The 22,960-nt window shown below is 39.6% G+C and overlaps 1 protein-coding gene across 11 annotated transcripts in view; it reads left to right on the forward strand.

The window, feature by feature from the left end:
• LOC109418245 (zinc finger and BTB domain-containing protein 24) overlaps window positions 1–22,960 on the forward strand; it is a 91,620-nt gene that overhangs the window by 63,280 nt on the left and 5,380 nt on the right. For all 11 annotated transcript variants that reach the window (XM_062842137.1, XM_062842138.1, XM_062842128.1 and 8 more), the window contains one exon: window positions 20,935–22,293. In XM_062842137.1, coding sequence (XP_062698121.1) covers window positions 20,935–22,293 — 1,359 coding nt within the window. The remainder of the gene's footprint in view (window positions 1–20,934; window positions 22,294–22,960) is intronic.

The raw sequence follows: 22,960 nt of genomic DNA on the forward strand, positions 1-22,960 counted from the left end.
GCCCAGAGAGTCTAGAAAATTTTCCCGACTAGAACAGGAATTGAACCAACCGTAACTGGATTGGCGATCTATAACCTTAACATTTGGTTGCCTACGTCAGATTCAATACATGGGTTCGTAATTTCACAATAATGCAAAGTCACGCACCGGGCGGCCGATGCTGCCGAGCTACAGACAAGGATAATTTCCACAGTGAACTGAATACCGTCGTGGATAAAGTTCCAAAAGGTGACATCAGCATCTGTATTAGGCGACTTCACGGACTATGAGCGTGTCTTGTCTTAGAGAAATGAGCGAAAACGGAGAGCTGTTTGCAGAGTTTTGTGGCAACAACGACCTAGTGATTGGGGGCTCGCTCTTTCCCCATCGACCAGTGCAGAAGGTCACGTGGGTCTCGACCACATCTGCATCAGCCGAAAATGGAGACGAAGTCTTCTTGATGTCCGGAATTAACGCAGCGCTGATATCGCGTCATCTTCTAATCGGTGAGCTCTGGCAACGCATTGCTAGGATTCCGCGGCAGGAGGATAAGCTCGGACGACGACTCAACACACGCCGATTACAGCGGTTGTTTCGGAATGTAGCAGTGTCGAAGAGCAGTGGACGGCCATCAAGAATGCTTTTATTGAAACCAGCGAGAATAACCTGGGTAAGCTGCGCATTCAGCGAAAAGAGTACATCACTGATAAAACCTGGCGGAAGATTGAAGAGCGCAGAGAAGTAAAGGCCGCGATAGAGTGTGCAAGGGCAGCCAAATACGAGTCCCGTCAACGGTATTGGGCTCTAGAAAAGGAAGTGAAACGCTTCTGCAGACGAGACAACAGACAAGCGAGCGTGGGTGGACTCCCTGGCTGACGAAGGGGAGAAAGTCGGCGGTGATATCCGTCTCCTCTACGATATCTCACGACGCCTGAGTTGAGCAAAAATGAATCCGAGGATGCCAGTGAAAGACGTCACTGGACAGTTACTCATCGACCCAACTGATCGCAAACGTTGGTTTGAGAATTTCGAAAGACTTTTTGAAGTTTTGATGTCTGACTAACCATCAACATCTCTGCATGAATCGCCTAGGGTACTGTTGAGTTTAGCATCATCCGCGTCAACTCTGAGGCACCACCATTACAGGAGATTGAAACAGCCATCCGAAGCATGAAGTCCAACAAAGCCCCCAGAGTCGATCGCATATCAGCAGAGATGCTCAAAGCGGAATCCATTTAGGACATTGCGACTTTTCCCAAGGACGTGACGTGAAGGTTCCTAAGAAGAGGGATCTGACTGCGTGCGACAACTGACGAAGCATCATGTTTGCTTTATCCTAAATTGGATACAGAAGAAGGCGTTACATAAGTGACCCGATTTTGTCAGCCCGTTTCCGGAACACATTTTTTGTTTCCCTTAAAAATTTTAAAAGATACTAGCTGTCCCGGCAAACGTTGTTTTGCCATTTTTGATTGTGGTGGTTTGACAACTGTTTGCAGCACGGCACACTTGATCGGTTTTATTACGATCGTGTTAATTTTCCTCCCAATTCATGCCAATTCGGTAGTTTCCATTTTCTTTACATTTTTAGGTTATTTTCGTAACTTTTTGTACATATAAACACAGCCACCACGAATACGAATCGAACCATGCAAGACTCATGCTGATCGGTCCACCCGTTCTTGAGTTTTGTTGCCTCAAAGGAACTTCAAACTCATTTTTATATATATAGATTCATTCTTTTTATCCCTCTATGTTCTGCCTTTCAGCAGTAGTTTCATGATGATCTTAAATGAATTAGTAAATATTTGACCGTTAGGTAATGAGAGCAAAAAGTTCGTCGTGAAGATGAAGATATTCTTGATGTTTTGACAACATTAAAAAATGGGATCCCAGACTTCTCAGAAAAAAAAAATCGAGAGGCACCCCAAAGGACTTCCGGGAGAAAGCCCTGGACAAATCCGAAAATTCGGTAGGACTCTGGAAAAATTTAACCACAGGGGCTACCGTAGCATCAATCCTGAAAAGAACCCCCGGACAGTGTTCAGAGTAAATCTGTGAAGAAATTTCGAAAATAGTTCTAGCTGTATACTCTGAAGAGATAAGTGAAGCATTCAGGAGAGATCTTCGGATGAATCATGAGAACCCCCTAGAAGACCGAAAGGAGTGATTTCGGAATACCGAAAAATATTCCTGGTGGACTTTCGAGGAATTCTTTCAAGAAATTTAACATGGTATCCATAAAGAAACCCTTGAAAGAATCTGTCGAGGAATCTGAAAAGTAATCTATGCAGGAATCTCGAAATAAATAATGGAGGATTGTCGCGTACAATACGGTTGAACCCATCATAGGCTCAGTGTACCAGTTATGGCAATAGTACCTCAAATTCGCCATAGTTGATTTTCAACCTTTAACGACGCAAATCATCAAGAAAAAATATGTGAACAATAGATCACGTTCATAAAAGATGATTGCACTCATTCAAATGTCTCATTTTGCTCAAATTATGTTAGAAATAAATCATTTTCCTTAAAATTTCGGCTTCCTTGCACCCTATTTCGCCATAGTGTACCAGTTATGGCAAATCCCATAAGGAATGCATGTAAATAGTGCGAAGTGGAACCGATATTAAAAAGTATGTCCATAACTGGTACAGGGTTCCTATCATTGGCACACTCCGTATAAAATAGTAAAAGTGGGTTTGGATCAGATTTTATATTTTTCCTGTAAAGTATGAAAACAAATCTGTCATTTGACATATCGACGACATTCGTCGGTCTTCTTCTTATTTGTGTAGAAGTAGTTTTCCTTAGGTAGTGCGATAACTGGTACAGGCACCCTATATGATTTCTTGACTAACTTGATGATGTTTGAGCAAAAGCTTGGATAACTGCGTTGTGGTATTGTTTATTTCTTGCAACTTTAACAACACAGTTACCCAAACTTTTGCTCAAACAGCGTCAAATAAGGCAAGAAATCACATACACGCTAACGCCGCTCAGCACTAAAGTGCATAATTTCCAGACAACACCAAAAATGTGTAACCCTTACACATTCACAAAATCAGCTCCTGGGACCGCAAAATCGTTAAATTCGAAAAAAAAATTGTACAGCAATCTAGCTAGGTTAACTAGTGACCTTGGAAAACAAAAAAAAATACAAGTATACCTCGATTTAGTGGACCCTCGATTATATAGACCCTCGATTTTATGTACTTCGATTTTATGTACATTTTACCTCGATTTTATGTACAATTTTTAATGGTCAAATTTTTAATATTCAATCAGTTTGAAACTTGCAGTTTGTATCATGATGACTTAAAATGCAGGGGTTTTCAGCTTGACACGCGGAGCACTTCAAACGTGAAGTTCTAGATTTGTAGTAATGAGCTAAATTTTTGTATGGTGAGAAGGTTAATTCTCCGTTTCTGCATGAAATGGTACAAAAAAGCGTGGGTATATGATTCTTCGTCTAATTTGATGCAAAATTTTGGAAAACTGTGCAAGAAATGAAAAAAAATAACACTGTTTTCCAATGTTTCGCTCAAGCAGCTTCAAATTAGACAAGGAATCATAATACCGACGCTTTTTGCACGACTTTCTCGCAAGAACGGAGAATTTAACTTCTTACAATATAAAAATTCAGCTCAGAACTACGAACCTGGTACTTCACCGATCGTGTCCTATTGCATTATATTCCTGAATTTTTTGGTAGATGCCTGTTGATTGAATTCCAAAATTTGTAGCAAATTCCATAAAAAGGTCATTGTAATACTTCGGAAGATTACAAGATGTGAGATAAATTATTTCTAGTGCTGCTCATGGTAGAATCAGTAGTAATTAGTCAAGGTTCCCCGATTTCAGCGTCCCTTCACGTGTACATTCATAAGGATGAATTCCTGGGGGAATCTTTGAAGGAACCGCTTGAATAATTCTTGAGGGAATTGCTGGAATAACTTCTGAAAGAATCCATGGAACAACTTTTAAAGAAATTCCTGCCGAAATTTCTGAAGTAATTATAGTAATATTGAAGAAGTCTAAGATATTTCCGAAAGTATCGCTGAAGAAATTTCAGAAAAAAATAAAAAATAAACTAAAGCCCATATAGCCGAGGCGGTAAACGCACGGGTATTCAGCATGACCATGCTGAGGGTGACGGGTTCGATTCCCGGTCGGTCCAGGATCTTTTCGTAAAGGAAATTTACTTGACTTCCTTGGGCATAGAGTATCTTCGTGCCTGCCACACGATATACACATGCAAAATGGTCATTGGCAGAGGAAGCTCTCAGTTAATAACTGCGGAAGTGCTCATAGAACACTAAGCTGAGAAGCAGGCTTTGTCCCAGTGAGGACGTTACGCCAAGAAGAGAGAGGAGAAACTAAAGAAAATTATAAATAAATTCCTGAAAGAATTCCTTAAGGACAAGGTATTTGGAGTACATTGCCCAAAATTTCTAGAGCACCGTTTTTTAGAACCGTTGAACGGATTTGGATTAAAATGCATCATGCTGTTGATAACCACTGAACAATTTGCGTGATGCATTTTCATTCAAATTCGTTCAACGGTTCTCAAAAACGGTGCTCTAGAAATTTTGAGCTATGTACTCCAAATACCTTGTCCTTAAAAACAGGAATATTTTCAGAATCCATGGAAGAATTTTCTGAAAAAAATCTGGAAGGAATACCTGGAATACCTAATGACAAAACCTCTTAAGATATTTTTGAAAAAAAAAATCCTGGAAAAATTCCCAAACTTTAACAATGTTTTAATGTAGAAATGGAGAATTTCATAGAGAAATTCTTAGAGGTACGCTTGGTGGAAATCCTGGAGGAATTTCTGAGAAAATACATAGAGCAATACCCGGCGGAATTTCTGATGAAATCTCTGTGTCAATTTCTGCAGGAATCTCTGCATGAATGTCTTCCTTTCCATTCTACAGAAGATTAGAAGTCTGCAAAATCTGTAGAAACATTTCTGAAGTAACCTTTGGAGGATTTCCTAAGACTTTCTTTAGAAATCCTCGGAGCAATTTCTGGATGAGAAATGTATTAAAATAATATCTAATGGAACATTAAGAAATTTTGAGAATTTCCTTAATATTCTCTTGTAGAATTCCTAAAGCAATCTTTGGAGAACTCATCGAAGGCAGAACTCATATTTTGTGAATTTGTCGGGAGTGGGATTCGATCCTAGGTCCTCGTCGTGATGGTCACGTATTCTAACCATCACACCAGGTCCGCTCCACTTCGGAGATAGTATTTTGGAAAGCATCTGAGAAAAATTTGAAGGAGGTTTGAGCTTCTGAAACTCAATATATCTATGAATCAAATTCTAAACAAAAGTTTATGGAGTATTTTTGAGAAAGTTCATGGAAGGTTTTCTAGACGAATGCTTTGAAAAAATCTGGAGTAATCTCTATTAAAGAAATCTGAAGAAATTCGTTGATGAATTTCTGGAACAATCTATGCAAGATTTTTCGAATCCATGCAACATTTCTGGAAACGGTCCGTGCAAGTTTTTTAATGAGTTTTTGGAGATATTTCTAAATGACGTTCTAAAGTCGAAAGGAATGCCTAGAAGATACTGTGCAAAAAATTCTGACTGAATTTCTTTAAGAATTCCTGGAAGATTTTTTCACGAACTCGTGAACGATTTTTGAATTAAACGTAGGATGGATTTCAGCAACGGTTCATGAAAGAATTATCGAAAAATCTGTAGAAGTTTTTTTCAATGTAATTCTTGGAATAATTTGTCAAATTCATTATAAAAGCCACTGGAATTTTTCCGAGAGAACCTTTCGAGAAAATTGTGAAGGATCCCCCTGAGTAGTTTCTATAGGGCTCCTTGCAGAAAATTCCTGAATGGATCTCACATTTTTTAAAGAGTTCCTGGAGGAATTCCTAGAGAAATCCCAGAACGTTTTTCTGACAGAAATTCAAATTAAAAAAGAATCTGTGGAGCAATTTGTTAAGCAAGCCCCGGAGAATGTTTTGGAATAAATCTTTGGGGGATCATTTGAGAAAATGATTAAAGGAATTTCCGTAAGATTTTTCGGTAAAAAATCTAAAAGAGTCTCGAAAAAAAGGTAAATCTCTGGAAAATTTTCTGTAGAAAATTTGACCTGGAGAAATTTCTACAAAAAATCATACACAACTTTTGCTGAAACTTCTGCAGAGATCCCCAGTGGAATTTCTGAAGGAATCTCTGAACGCATTTTTGTAAGAATCCCTAGAGGAATTTCAAATTCATAGATATTTTTTTTGGAAAAAAGTGTAGGAATTTCAGAAGTAAATGATGAAAAATGCTTTGAAACAATTCTTTGTGAAATGTATAGAATAGAAGGAATTTCTAAACAAACCTTTGAAGAAAATTTACGAATGAATCCATAGAAGGTTTTTTAAAAGAATCCGTGAAGAATTTTTTGGTCGAATCCTCGGACAAGTTTCCGCAAACAAAAAAAGACGTTTTAAAAGAATTTATGTAGAAACTTTTGGTAGATTTTCTAAAGAAACCTCCAAAGGATTCTCCAAACGAATGCCTGGGGAAATTTATGAATAAATAACTTGAGGAATTTCTGAAGTAATCGATGGGTGAATTTCTTAAAAAATCTCTGAAATGATTTGTGAAAAATCACGGAGGAATTGGTGAAGCAATTCTTTCCAAATTTCGTTAAATAATTCTTTGTGACTTTTCTGGAGGAACCCATGGAAGAATTTCTGAAATATTCTGTAACATAATGATTTGATGTGGGAAATTTTATTTACATCTCAGAATTGCAACAAAAGGCGACCCAGTACTACTTATACAGAAAGATCGTTCGGCAAATACAGCACAACCAGTAACCACGCTCTATCAAGTGCTTATCACGAGCCTCCTTATTTTCGAAGGAACCCCTTGAGGAATTTCAGATGGGATCCCTGGAGGAATTTATGAAGCAATTCGTACAGAAATTCCAGGGTAAATAAATCCTCAGAGACATTTTCAAAGGAATCCCTGATTGAATTTCTGAACTTTTTAAATGTTTTGGGACATTTATGCAAATAACGTTATTGTGTATGTCAATTGTTCAAAATATTGGCTTTTTAATCAACGACAAAAGATTTCGATAGTAACAAAATAGTGAGATAGTGGTTTATTCGTTATTTAGCGAAAATTACTAATAAAGAACTCCGAGCCTTTTATCGAAAACTCAATTTTCATGCAGTTTTTATATGTTTTGGTACATTTTGTTATAAAATTTAAATAAAAATAAAATAAAAAAATGTGCTTCGATTTTATGTAAAGTTCAAAAATTGAAATGTCCACTAAATCGAGGTATACCTGTATCGACATTTCGCATCTAGACGAGAGTACAAGCTGTTTTTGAGAATGTGTAACTGTAACACATTTTTGTGTGGTCTGGAAATTATGCACTTATGAGTAGGGATTACACATTCTAGGTGCTGAGTGGTTTTAGCGTGTAACCCACGCTGTTTGCACCATTTCATTATTGCAGGTATGGAGAATTGATCATCTCACCATACAAAAGTTCAGATCACTACTTTCAATATGGTACTTCACTGCTTGCGTCCTATTGATGCGGTTAACGCGCGCCGATGTAGTAAACCCACGGGTATTCAGCATGACCAATCTGAGAGTGACGGGTACGATTCCCGGTCGGTCCAGAAACTTTTCGTATAGAAAAAATTCGGTAACTTCCTTTGGCATAGAGTTTCTTCGTGCCTGCCGCCACATGATAGGCACATGCAAAATGGGCTTTGGAAGAGGAATCTGTCACCTAATAACTGAGGAAGTGCTCATATAGAAAACTAATCTAAGATGCAGGCTCTCTCCCAGTTTGGACGTTACGCTAAGAAATGAAGACGAATTTTCTAACTTAACCATACATGGCTAACACTGACGTATAATTTTGTAATCCGCAGTGGCACAGTTCCACGTTGATGAAAACATCGGATGATTCATAGCCTCATTGAGCTACATCGCAGTTTCCAATACCTAAACAGCTAGCCCATAAACACACTAGGCTTGAACCTCCCTGAGCTGTCTCGTGTGAACTAGAACTGGTTAGCAGGGAACTGTCGAAAGGTTGCATTTATAAAACCACCGCATCACGACTTCAGCACAGTACCGTGGTGCGATGCCATACAGTACTACACACATCCTTATTGCTTTGATCATTGCCCACGTGTTGAGTAGATGCACCTATTACAGCATCCAGTCAGGCAATGGCAATTCATAGCAACGATTGGTTTAGAACGGAGCAGTAAAATAATAGGAGTCATATTGGATTCCCGAGCGGAGGCCACCAAATGGCAGGCGTAAGAGTAGCCAACCTCGAAGTTAAGCTGTTTAGCGTGGTGCTAATTTATATCACCATTGTAAATCGCTATGGATTATCTTCCAGTTAAGGTAGCTACATACATATGTATATAATGCTTACTAAATAAATTGAATGCATTCGGTTTTACTGAGCAGAGCATTGCTTAAGTCGGAAAAGCCCGCATCTTGGCACTGGCTGCTGCGTCTAATGTTGGCCTCGCCTAATGTTGGCGTGGTTTTCATGTTTGCTAGACCAGCAGAAGCCTTCACCTCGACCAGCCTTTCCTCCTCCTCGCGTGCAATCAGCTGTGGCCCACATTCCCATTACCTTGTAGCATCATAGTAGTGTGGTGTGGAGCTGGAGAGCACCTTTATCTCACCGTATCCAAAACAAGGTACAACATTCAGCAACGAGCACGCGGAGATAAAAGTGAATTCTTTACTAGAGCCGCTAATTACGGTCTGCTGAATCATATTCTCTCACGCGGTAGTAAAACTCGACGGCATGGACGGAACGCATCTCGCGCCCGTGCCGCCGTCGATAGGTTCTCTGCAAGGGCGAGTAGACTACTTGTACAACACTGTAGGTACAGGGTGATCTAAGCTGTCTGTCAGTGTTCATGTCGGTGCTTCAGAGGTTTTGTTGTGAGGTTTCGTTAGTAAGTATTTTCTGAACAGTTTGAGATCAACACAAGATTAATCAGGTTTGATGATCTCGATAATGATAGGTTATTCTCTGCAGAACAAACTATCTGCTTTCACTTGAGAATAATTACTCTTCTTCAAGAGGATGCTTATGGTAACTACGAAAGTCTCTTAAAACTATTCACCAGTTTATATGTCCGTGTTTGTGGAGATTACTTTGGAAGCACAAATCGTCGCGGAATTGTTGTTTCTAACTGAAATCATAACACACAGTCAGATAACAAATACAGCCAGATAGAATATGAAAAGTTAGTTTATTTAGATTGTATCATAGTAAATACCTCTGAATAATAACTAGCACGCAACCTTACCCACCCTGTTGTGGGAGCTATCTAAACATACATTGAACCCCCCTGCTGTAATCTTTGTGGAATTAATTTTGCACCATCGTTTCCACCAGCCGCGCGCATTGAATAGGGCCATTTTTTCCTCAAGGTTACGCCATCAGCCTTTTTTGTTGTTGCAGCTGAACGGAGATACAGATTACAGAGCTAGACTAATGTCTACGTCTGGTCTGTCTAAAGATAGAGGAACTCATTAGACTTGGTTGAAGTACAATGGCAAACAGCGAGGAACCCGATGACTAAGAATGTTGGAGATTTGAGCTGCATAATTTCGATTCAATGTTACTGAATAATCGGTTTCCGATGTTACCTTGCTCAGTAATTTAAAGGTAACGATTGCAATGGCGGGGTCTCCAGTTAGCCTAGTGGTTAAGGCTAAGGATCGCCAATCCGGAGACGGTGGGTTCGATTCCCATTTCGGTCGGGAAAAATTTCTCGACTCCCTGGGCGTAGTGTATCATTGTACTTGCCTCACAATATACAAATTCATGCAATGGCAGGCAAAGAAAGCCCTTCAATTAATAACTGTGGAAATGCTCAAAGAACACTAAGTTGAAGCGAGGCAGGCCAAGTCCCAGTGGGGACGTAGAGCCATAAAGAAGAAGAAGATTGCAATGGCCAAGGGCCGATACTCAAACGGTTTGACCGTACAATTCGTAGATGCTACTGTTACGATAACTTTCGAGGAGCTTTGTGCGGAATTATTTGTAGCAGATCGAAAACTCCGTTTGCTGACGGGTGTTTGACGGGTCGTATGAATAAAACTAAATACTACCTGTGGAACATAATCGTATGAATAAAAACGAGTGTAAAGCCTGTATCCGAAATAATCGGGACACAGAAGTACGGCTGTAGCTCTGTAATGAATCGGTAAAAATGGCCAAAAAATTGACTGAGAACTCTTTGGTGTAGGTTTATTATTTGTGCCAAATTTCATAAAAATCGATGCATTACTTATAACTGTGGATGAAAAACAAACAGACGTGGTTTTTAGCATTTTGTACAATCATGACCAATTTTCATTTGCATACTAGATGGTTCTTTTATACTGCAGTTCAAAGTTCTGTGAGGATAATTATGAAATTTTGTTAGCAGTTATGATACTTATAGAGACACTTTCTTGCAAAATTTCATCAACATTGATCAATTGGTTTGAAAGCTACCGGTGTTGATAGGGGTGAGTGTTAGTGAAAATGTTTCGTGTTTTTCATGTGCGATGTTTGCCTATTCAAAACTTTTTAAGTTCTCTGCCAATTTTCATGAAATTTTCACAGAAGGTAGTCGACTATGTGTCTGTTATGCCTGCAAAATTTGATGATTATTGGTATAGTACTTTCACTACTACAATTGAAACAATAAAGTGTGCTGACTAGTTGCTGTTTGAGGGGCTAAAATCACGTTCTGTCCCAACACATGTTTCATCTATAAAATTGTTTAAAGTGTATCGATTTTGTTGAAATTTTGCCTATGCAACAAATGTAGATTGAGAGGTTTGTGTTCAAAATTCCAGCCATTTCCTTTGCCAAATTCAAAAGTTATAGCGCCGACTAGGGTCTGTACAAAATTCAATGGCGCACATTCTACTCCTTCATTGCTACAACAAAAACTACTGCACCGATTCACATGAAATTTTGTAGGTGGAATGAACACATCTTAAGATGTTATTATGCCAAATTCGAGCAATTTTAATGTATCTATGGCAGAATTACAGCTGTATTTCTGTGTCCCGATTATTGCGGATACAGGCTTTACTACACTTCAACTTTCGAACTAACTACGGTATGATTAAAAGTAGTGTTTCATACAAGTTTTTAGTAGCATGCCTTAGACGGTGTTACTGGTGTTGTAGAAAAGATGGGATTCCGATGGAAATCCTAATGATATTTGGGAATTAGAATGGAATATTAACAAATTCGTAGGAAAACGGGTGGTACCGTAATAATCGCCATTCTCTTTCTTCATCATTCCTACACCTCTGGGCAAATTTTTAAAAAAATCATTAGACGAAATTTTGAGTTACGCCCTTTTAAAGGGCCTAACCCCTAAAAAATCAGAGTTTCTTTAGAAAAACATCATATTTCGTAACAGAAGCATGTTTCTGCCATCAAAATTTGAAACGCTAATCTCTTTCTTTATCATTTCTACACCTCTGGACAAATTTTTAAAATAATCGTTAGGTGAACTTTTGAGTTACGCCCTTTTAAAGGGCCTAACCCCTAAAAAATGAGGGTTATATAGAAAAGCATCATATTTCATAACAGAAGCATGTTTCTGCCATCAGAATTTGAAACGCCAATCTCTTTCTTTATCATTTCTACACCTCTGGACAAATTTTTAAAATAATCGTTAGGCGAACTTTTGAGTTACGCCCTTTTAAAGGGCCTAACCCCTAAAAATGAGGGTTTCTATAGAAAAACATCATATTTCATAACAGAAGCATGTTTCTGCCATCAACATTTGAAACGCCAATCTCTTTCTTTATCATTCCTTCACCTCTGGACAAATTTTTAAAATAATCGTTAGGCGAACTTTTGAGTTACGCCCTTTTAAAGGGCCTAACCCCTAAAAAATGAGGGTTTCTATAGAAACACATCATATTTCATAACAGAAGCATGTTTCTGCCATCACAATTTGAAACGCCAATCTCTTTCTTTATCATTTCTACACCTCTGGACAAATTTTTAAAATAATCGTTAGGCGAATTTTTGAGTTACGCCCTTTTAAAGGGCCTAACCCCTAAAAAATGAGGGTTTCTATAGAAAAACATCATATTTCATAACAGAAGCATGTTTCTGCCAACAAAATTTGAAACGCCAGTCTCTTTCTTTATTATTTCTACACCTCTGGACAAATCTTTAAAATAATCGTTAGACGAAATTTTGAGTTACGCCCTTTTAAAGGGCCTAACCCCTAAAAAATCTGAGTTTCTATAGAAAAACATCATATTTCATAACAGAAGCATGTTTCTGCCAACAAAATTTGAAACGCCAATCTCTTTCTTTATCATTCCTTCACCTCTGGATAAATTTTTGAAATAATCGTTAGCCGAAATTTTGAGTTACGCCCTTTTAAAGGGCCTTACTCCTAAAAAAAATTTTGGTTTCTATAGAATACCATCATATTTCATAACAGAAGTATGCTTCAAAGTCCAAAATAATGAACAGTATCATTAATAATGCTACAATTTGATACTATGCACTAATATTGAATGCATTGTGTATAAAAATTAGCCATAACGCCAGTATAAGTGAAGTATTCTTTAACCTGTAGGATACGGACGTTGTTGGCTTCATTTACTATTATAGCCAGAACAATATACAATGAAAAACATAAACGACAGTTCATTTACATTTTCATTTATACAGTTAATGTACACCCATAAACTGAATTTCAAAAATAATGTTGGTCAAATTCTCCAGTTACGCCCATTTGAAGGTCATAAGTACAGATTATAGGAATTTCTCGGCTCTGGCAGTCTGAGTGGGTAGCAAAAATCTGTTTTGCTCCTACATCCGACGTTTCGGTTATATTTATTTAACCTTCTTCAGGGAATATTAAGAAGGTTAAATAAATATAACCGAAACGTCGGATGTAGGAGCAAAACAGATTTTTGCTACCCACTCAGACTGCCAGAGCCGAGAAATTCCTATAATCTGTAGAATCCACAGTCGTAAAATCACACGGTCATAAGAACTTATAGTAGAATTATTATAAAACTTAGTTTCATTTGATCACGTTTATTCTTCGGTAACGTAGTTTAGAAGTTAAATATAGAACTATCATTACAATTGATCATCTCAAGCCTTAGTTTTGTATGTTTATTAGTTGAAAACAGCATTCACCAATAAATCTAACGAATGGGATAGGCACATGTCATCGCTTGTTTTGTCTTTAAAAAAGCAATACAAAAAACTTACGTCCCACGCTATGAATGGCAGTTGATACAAACATGATTGCTTCCTACATGTTTGAAAATACTTCCCTTATATTAGCGTAATGGCCAATTTGTATACAAACATCAATACAAATAGCCAATATTAGCGCATAGTATCAAATTGTAGCATTATTAATGATACGTTTTATTATTTGGGACTTCAAGGCATGCTTTTGTTATGAAATATTATGTTTTTCTATAGAAACCCTCATTTTTTAGGGGTTATGCCCTTTAAAAGGGCGTAACTCAAAAGTTCGCCTAACGATTATTTTAAAAATTTGTCCAGAGGTGTAAAAATGATAAAGAAAGAGATTGGCGTTTCAAATTTTGATAGCAGAAACATGCTTCTGTTACGAAATATGATGTTTTTCTATAGAAACTCTGATTTTTTAGGGGTTAGGCCCTTTAAAAGGGCGTAACTCAAAATTTCGTCTAACGATTTTTTTAAAAATTTGCCCAGAGGTGTAGGAATGATGAAGAAAGAGAATGGCGTTTCAGGTTTTGATGGTGTATTTTTTTTGATAATAACGGTAAATGAAGCACCGTGCGGTAAACTGATGATCGTTTTTGGTGTAGAATCATGCCCTGAGTTCGAAAACGCGAAGGAAAAAAATTACAGTAGAGCGGAAATTTTTTCGACTTTCCATACAAGGTTGATGATTTGAAATCGATTTTTGTTCTATTTTTAAGCAAAGTCGTTCACTTCAAATATCTCATTCTCCGTAATCAATGGTCCGATTGAGCTGAAATTTTTACTGTAACTCGCCTATATATGATATGTCAAATAAACGTCGAGAAAGAATTTTTAAGTTGGTTTTTTCTTATTGAAAAAAATACATTTCCTCGAAAAATTTTGGAAATTTTGCCAAAATTTAAGAAGATCATCCCTAATACTCGCCAATATCTTGAATTTCATCAATCTGATGCAAAACCTGTATTCAGATGTTCGAATGGTATTGTATTCAGCTTTTAATTTATGGAAAAAGATTTAAAATTGGTTAAACAAAACGCAATATATTTGAATTTTAGTAAATTACATATTTTGAAAAGTTGCAAAACTCGATATTGAGCTAAAACTCAAAAACTGTTCTACTTAAAATTTTTTGAAGGTCGGTTTCGAAATCAGCACTAAATTGTGCTTCAAAAACTTTGGTCGTTGACAGAAGTTCACGACTTTCGTTTTATTTTGTAAACTTGTGTAATTCGTCCTGTAATTCCCCTGAGGATTTCTTCCGAACTTCTATCTAGGATTCTTCCTTGTATTCCTAACTGGATTTCTTCTTGGATTTCTACCGCCATTCCTTCTTAAAATTATTTCGCAATTTCCTACTGAATTCTTCTTGTGATTTCTGTCGCAGTTTTTCCTTGAATTCCTGGAGGTTTATTTAAGTTTCTTTCTAGATTTGTGCAGAAGTTTCTCCCAAGGATTCATCCAGAATTTTTTCTCGATTTGCTCCCAGCGTTCTTTCCGGATTCTCTTAGAGTTGATCAAGGGGTTTGTACCAGTGTTCCTCCTAGAATTTCTGCAGGAGTTTTTGATGCGTTTTCTCAGAATATCTTCCAGAGTTTCTTGGGAGATTTCTTCCGGAAACCCTAGCAAAAACTTCCTAAAATTCCTTCAGAGATTTATATTTGCGCTTTTCCGGGAAAATTTTCCAACACTTTCTCCAGGGATTTTTGACATATTTCTGCAGCACTTCTTTTTCCGAGGTTATCTTAGAGTTTCTCACCATATTTCTCTGGAAATTTCTCTCAAAAGTCTTAAGAAAGACCAATAGAAAGTCGCATAGAGGCTTTACATGGGTTTCTAGGGGATTTCAGGGGGTTTCAGAGGGTTTAGAAAGGGCTTTAGGGGATTCCGTAAAACGTTGCATAAGTTTTTTGGAACACGCCCGTAAGCTTTTAGGGAGCTCAGCGGGATCCAGAGGACTTTCAAAGGTTATGGACTTTACGGGTTCAAGTGTTTTTTTTTTTAGAAATTTCAAGGTTTCAGTTTGAGAACGTTGAAGGGAATGTCAGGGATGTTGAGAGGGTTTTAGAGGGTTTCAGGGTAGTTTTAGGGGATCTCAGAAGCATCCAGGAGATTTTTGAGTGCATTTCTGGGGTTCCAGAGAGTTTTGGGGGTATCAAGGAGTCTCAGGGAGTTTCAGGGGACTCAGATGGTTTCATGGGGTTTTCAGAGGGGTTTTACGGTGTTTCAGAGGGTTTTAGGTGTTCTCAGGAGAATTAAAAGGAATCAAAGGGCTTCAGGGGGTTTTCGGGATGTATCAGACGGGATTTTAGGGGATTTCTTGAAGTCTCATGGGGCCTCATGGGAGTTATAGGGGGTCTCAGGGGTGTGTCAGGATATCTCAAGCGGGCTCAGGAGGAATTCAGTGGGTCTCAGGGATGCACTAGGCGATTTCAGGAGGTTTATAGAGATTTCAGGGCATTTCAAGGGGGTTCAGGGGCGTTTCAGGTTGTTTAAGCTTGTTTCTGGTGATTCCATGGAGTATCAGCGCTTTAGGAAATCTCAGATGGGTCAGAGGATTTCAGGAGGTTTTAGACCTCTGAAACCTACTTCTTTCCGGCTCCCCCGAACTCTAGGAAACCCCCTTTGTGGCATCTCAAAAAACTCTTGGGCAAAGCCTTTTCTTGAGATCGAAGTTTTCTTAATTAAAGTACTTAGAGAAGAACCAGCCGAGGGCTGAAAGTCTCTTTAATAAAGATAAAAAAAATAAAGTACTGATTTAATGATGCACAAAACTTCCTCTTCCTTGTTTTAATTTATGTATATTTATTTTTAATGTATGCGCCCAGGCCATGGTGTAAAAAGAGGTTCCAGTAACTACCAAGAGAAACTCATGGAAATATTCCAGGAGAAACACTACACAAAAGCCCAAGATAAGGCAAGATGGACCAACCCATGGTCTTAGCCTGACAAAAGGAAAAAAAAAGCTCACGATAATTTTTTGAAAAATTGCAGGAGAAACTCCGAGAGTAATCCCGTGAGGGATCCTAGAAACGATTACGCAAAAAACCTCTGGAAGAAATTTCGGAAAAAAAACTGCTGCAGAGATCCCATGACAAACTCCTGAAAAATCCAGGGTGTAACATTTGTTGACATCACTGGAATAAATCCTATGAGAATTCTGAACGAAATTCCGGGAAGAGCTTTTGAGAAAACAATTGCGGAAAATAATTCATTAAGAATCCCGCTGGAAAAACGCTTAAAGAAATCCTAGAAGCTACTGTTTGGTCACCGAGATAAACAAAACGGAACAACTTGGAAATTTAGTTTATTTAAAACCAATTCTCTTATTGTGTTTTCGCCAAACAAAACTTTATGTTCACCTTTTTGGTCAAATCTACCTAAAATTTTATTTTGTGTTCAATACGAGGAGTCGGTTCCCAATTTTTCGTTTCCCATCGCGCTGCAGTGTGAACGCGAAAGAATATAATCGACGCGGTTGAATTCAGTGTGCGGTAGACGCATCGTGGGTCGAGTCGGTTCCGAATTTTTCGCTTCCCGTCGGCGCTAGTTCTCAATACAATTTTAGTTGATAATAAATATTATCTTTCATTTTTTGCATTTACACAAAAGTGTGAAAAGTGTTAGTTCGGGCTCACCGGTCGAGAAAAAAATCCGGGCGCCGACAAGTGAGTCGCGTTCAGTGTATTCCTGTGTGGGCTTCGTGGCCGAGCGGTTTGCGGCGTCAGTCGTTTAGGTGTCTCGTAAGCCTCGGAGTGTGGGTTCGATTCCCGCTCCAGTCGGGGAAAACTTTTCGTCAAACGGAAAATTCTCCACTGGGCCACTGGGTGTTATATGTGTTGTCCGTTGTCCAATGTTTGTACTGTTCAGTCTGTAGAGGCCGTTAGGTCGAAGACGGTGTAATTGTCTATTCAATAGACTAAAGGTTTCTGCTCCCTAGTGGAGTGGAGACGCGCAATAGAATTTTCTTTTTGGCTAGTTTTTGCGTCGAAAAGAGGTCGGTTGTTAACGGCGGTTTGTGTATATTGATCCATTGTCAAATCATATCACCAACCATAGGTGACTGCCGGACTGACAATGTACCTTACCCTACTAACAAAAAAATCCTTCCTGAGACAAACGTGGAGATGCAGCGATTCGCGGTCTTTATAACAACGTTTGTCTTACTAACATTCCCTCCCATCCTCGATGACCGTAAGGACGTGCCGGCGCCGTTATTGACCTTATTAAAGTTGAGAGCTCTCGAACTGTGTACATTGAGAATAGTAAGCTAGTCCCAAGCCCTGTTCATTGGTTCCTTGTGCAATTTCGATTGCTTGGGTCAATCAGCACTTGTGTAGCAACTACGAATTGTGCGGTCATCTATGCTCATGCTCATGCTCAATACGAACAACCCAAAAATTGACAAAAATAAACTATTTTTTTTAGGAAATCCATAATGAGACAGGTTGTAACAACCAAAACATTGATTATTTTTAAATGGTTTCCGCAGATATAAATAATCAAAGCAATGCATTCATTGCAAACAAAATGTTTGTTTTTAAACCATAAATTTAAAGCTAGAAACAACCAAATTTGTAGTTTTAAACTTAACAAATATATTTGTTGTTTCAATCTAGCATAGTTTTTCTCCGTGTACGCGTAAAAGTTTTGTTTTGACAGTTCTGTACTACACTCTACATGCGTAAACGCCCGCATAAACGATAACCCAAAGATGTGCTTAACCAACTTTTCGGGATACAATTCGAACAGTATGCGGTATTGTTGAACCATCTGCATTACGGTTCGTGTATGGTGTTGATGTATTAGTGCGCTCATGTTCGAAAAGTGAAAATACATGTTCGAAAACTTTTTCATTTATACCAGCTATGTAGTGAAACTATGTGGACTTAACTATAGGCACAGCAGTTCCATTTCTTCGAACTCCACTGCTTGCGGCGCTTTTTCTCGCGGGTTTGCTGTTTCCGCTTCTGCTTGTAACGTTCTACGTTCAGCCGGGTTACTTGCTGCAGCATTACCGTCCGCACTGCGTACTTCTCCTCGAAAATCGCTCTGCTTTCCTCATCCAACCATTCGTTTCATCGACTGTTTTCCAAGTATCCGATGGTGCCTCGGCTGCGTCGCTGATGGCTGCTTTTACTGTACTCCAGCAGTACTCTAGAGGTGTTACATCGAGCTTTACCTCGCCTGGCAACGCTGCGTCGAGATTCTGCACGTATGCTGAAGCGACATCTGGTTGCTTCAGTAGCTCTAGATTAGATTGTACCGTGGCGATTGCCGGTACCTACCTTACTTTGTTGATGACGGAAAGTTTTGGGTGCGGTTTGACTATCACTACGTAGTGGTCGGAGTCGATATTAGCACCACGATAGGTCGATAATATCGGAAAAGTATCGTCCATTAATCAGAATGTGGTCAATTTGCGATTCCATCTGCTGCGGTGACCTCCAGGTGTAACGATGGGTGATTTGTTGTTGCATGAAGAAGAAGAAGAAGAATTATGGTGTTTTGAGAAAATCCTATCCCTATAACACAGGGGAAATTTTTAAAATGCCTCTATAAAATCTAAAACAAAATCTAATTAAAAACGGTTTGATGTACGGTGTTAGACTTTGAACGAACTACATATTGAACGTATAAATTTAAATTTACCATTTTTTCTTGATAAGGTACTTAATTTGTAGTTCGTTCAAAGTCTAACACCGTACATCAAACCGTTTTTAATTAGATTTCGTTTTAGATTTTATAGAGGCATTTTAAAAACTTCCCCTGTGTTATAGGGATAGGATTTTTTCAAAACACCTTCATTCTCTTCTTCTTCTTCATGCAACAACAAATCACCAATAAGGAAGGTTGTGTTGGAAAAGGGTGCTACGGATAACTATCTTTTTGGAGGCGGCAAAATAGATAAGCCGTAGGCCGTTTTCATTCATCAGCTGGTAGGCGCTGAACTTTCCAATCGTCGGTCTGGATACCGCGGCCTTATCATCATCATCAGTGCTTCCCGAGTGTGGGCTGTGCACTTTAATTATGCTGAAGTTTAAGAATCGATCCTTGATCCTCAACCAACACATTCTTTCGTCCATCGGCTACCAACCGATCACGCGTTTCTGCATATCGCCCATAACGATGAAAGCTGTTTGACCAGGTTTGACCCATAAAAGTTTGAGATATCGGAACGGTGAACTAAACCTCAGTTCCGTCAATTGATTCACTGTGTCATTAGTTTGTAGTAGTTGTGTTAATTGTATTTCGGTTTTTGTTTAATTTATTATCTTTTGAAATGATCTTATATATTTTTTTTAATTTGGCTATCACTATCAATTGAACGTAATCAATGCGATGAATCATCCGTGAAACTACAACAATGGTTTGTATGAAGTATGAACACTGCTTCCATTCTGTGGATGCCACTCTAAATATTGAACTATGCATAAATAGGTACTACAAACTACATTACACGCTTATTCTCTTACCTCATCGAGGTGTCATCGAATTGGTGCCGTTCCAACCCGGCAACGTTGTGACCCGGCCCCATCTAAGTTACCAACGATCGCTGCCACTAGAGAGTGTGTTCATCCAATTGACCATGTGATCCGAAGTGCACCGGCGGACGAGAGATAGAGAGCGCAGATCGTAATCGGATGAAGACTGCACTTTTCTCTCGCTCTCCGTGCAATTTCGCTCAACCGCATTTCCTTTTTCGCTGGAAACGATCGCCGCGATCGCGCTACTCGATGTTCATGATAATGTTCGTTGGGTGGTAAGAAGCTTGTGTACATACAGCTACAACCCCCCTTGGCGCGGAGGTTCATGTCTTCTCCAAACGGGGCGGCAATTTCTTTTACTCCTTATTGTGGTGTTCGATGTTGTGGTGGTTTGTTTGTTGTTTGCCGATTAAGTTTCTGGTGCGCTACACTTCTGGATGGTGTTGTATAGATAGGGCCTAGCTAGATAACAGAAAATAGGAAAAGCGAAATAGCGGTACATGGCTCTTGTTGGCGCGATGGTGAGTAACGAAAACGTGCAGAAAAGAGCGAAGACGAATGGAACTTTCACTTTTACTTGAACTTATTTAAACTCCAAGCACGACCAGCGTAACCGATGGCTCCTCACTTGGAGATTCGTTCGGATCAGTTGAAGGACAAGTTTGGTTGGAAGATTTGGAATTGCAGATGGGTGTTTGTTAAGTAATAGAAATAAAATATGCAGTTGGCCATCGTGGATTCACCAGAGAGTTTATCAGATATTCTCTCTGGTAGAAATGGCAATCAGGTATTTTTGTTAGGGCCAATATTCGCTAATTTCGTTAACGCGGTTTACCCATTTAGTTAAACCTAGGTTAGAGACCCAAGTTTCATCACGTTGTATGACGAAACTAAGCTTTTCTGTATGCAAAGTTAAGATTTTCAAGACATTGTCGCCTCTAAATTGTAAGGTGTTTCGGGGCAAGCTGAGACGGGTGAGATGGGGTTAAACGGCGGGTTATCTAATCATGATGAATAGTATGAATGACATAACGAAAAGTTTTTAAATCAAACAATTTGGTAGAGGAAACATTTTCAAATTGAGATGAATTATTTTTTCTATGTGTTTTCTACAAATATGAGAGTATTGATATCACCAATAGATTAAAAATGAAATTCAATTTACTCACGCGTTTATGTTTCTTCTTTTCCAGGTCCTTGGATTGGTATCCGGTGGTGATGCAGGCATGCAGTTTCTCCGACCGATGGACGGCAATGCCATGGCGGCAGCTACCGCCTTCCAGCAGCAACAGCAAGCGGCCGCAGCAGCCGCTGCAGCAGCCAATATGCAACAAGCCACGCCCGCCTATATCACTCTGCCGATCACGATGCCCGGTGCAAAGCCAGGCGATGCCCAGCAGACAGTTCAGATACAGGTGCTGAATCCCAATCCAATGCCTCAACCCGCACAACAGGCGCCCAAATTCCAGATGGGCCAAATGCAGATTCCCATACAAGGATTTCAGCAGGGAACTACGGTTTTGACGGTGGCTTACGGTCCTCAGGACGAGGAAATCGTACACAATCACGGTCTGGGTGAGGGAATGACGATAGTTGCTGCGCTCCAACCACAGGACCTCCAGTTACTTGCACAAGCTCAAAATGCCTCGCTTTTTCAGCAGCAACAGCAACACCATCAACAGCAACAGCAGAATCTCGGTTCACCAACGCAACCCACGATAAAGGTTGAACAAGGTTTATCACCGCCGATAAGGCCCATCAAACAGGAAGCTGTCTGGAATAGTATCCCCAATCTAACAGCTGCTCCGGCGTTCGGTGCAGACATTGCCGAATTCCTGCAGCAGCGAAGTCAGGGTCTCAATCTACAACCGTTCCTTAAATTCAACAATAACAACAACAATGAGCCCCACATCCCTCTAGCCCACGGAGATCACCTAATAGGTGGTTCAATACCGAACATACCCGGTACCACCTATATCAAGCGGGAAATCATGGACGAGAACTCCAACGACAATACTCAGTACGGGGCAGATAGTAGTCAAGCGGACAGCAGCTTCCGAGACGCCAGCAGTATATCGGGTGACACCAACTGCAGTAACCACCACGAGTCCGCTTCGACACCAACGACGACGGCTGCGGCGGCCACGTCCACGACGGGCCATCCCAGTGAAGACGGTGCCCCGATCGGGTCCGGCAAAGCCCGGAAAAAGCGAAAGTACAAATCGAAACCTCCGAAGCCGAAGCGGCAAAAACCGGGACAAGTGCATATCACAACCGCCATCGACGGGACGGTCCTATTCTGTTGTCCCGAGTGCCACATGGCCTACCCGGAGAAGGAGTGCCTTGAGCAGCACCTGGTGGTACACAAGATCGAACGGCGGTTTATCTGCGACATTTGCGGGGCGGGCCTGAAGCGAAAGGAACACCTGGAACGGCACAAGCTGGGGCACAATCCGGAGCGGCCGTACGTCTGCAGCGTGTGCATGAAGGGCTTCAAGCGGAAGGAGCATTTGAATTTGCATTTCGTCATTCATAGTGGGGTGAAAACGGAGGTGAGTGGACGTTCCTATTTAATCTGAAACAATAGTATTAGCTGAGAAGTTGGGCGAAAATATTACAGAACACGTTCACATTTTCCCAGATACTGCTCAAATATTTCCTCTAGGACATTCTTGTAGCGATTCTAGGAACCCAATTCCGTGAGTTAATAGAGCTACTACCGAAATTTCTGCAGGAGTTTCTCCTGGAATATTTCCTAAAGGCTCTCGAAGTTTGAGATTTCTTTCTAAATTTCTTCCAGGACTATTTTTAGTAGATTCTTTCCGTTCTGTTCCCGGAAAATTTCGCTAGAGTTTTTCGGAATTTATCCTGGATTTGTTTCCATTTTTTCTGGAATTTCTTTTGGAGTTACATTCTAGATTTCTGCAGAAGCCTATGCAGGACTTCTATCGGAAATTCCATCATGGATTTTTTTGGGAATTGTTTCAGTGTGAATTTCCCCAAGAGTTGTTTCAGATTTTTTAAGCAACTCTGGGACCTAGAATGCCTAGGAACTGATGGGATTCCTCCAGGAATTCTTTTTATGATTCCTCTAGGGATTCCTCCAGAAATTTAAGAATTTATTCTGGGATTCTTATAGAAATTCCTTCTGGGACTCCTCTGGGAATCCTCCAGGAATTCCTCTGAGATTCCTCCAAGAATTCCTTCTAGGATTCCTTC

The sequence above is a fragment of the Aedes albopictus genome, chromosome 3, assembly GCF_035046485.1.
Source record: "Aedes albopictus strain Foshan chromosome 3, AalbF5, whole genome shotgun sequence".
NCBI lineage: Eukaryota > Metazoa > Arthropoda > Insecta > Diptera > Culicidae > Aedes > Aedes albopictus.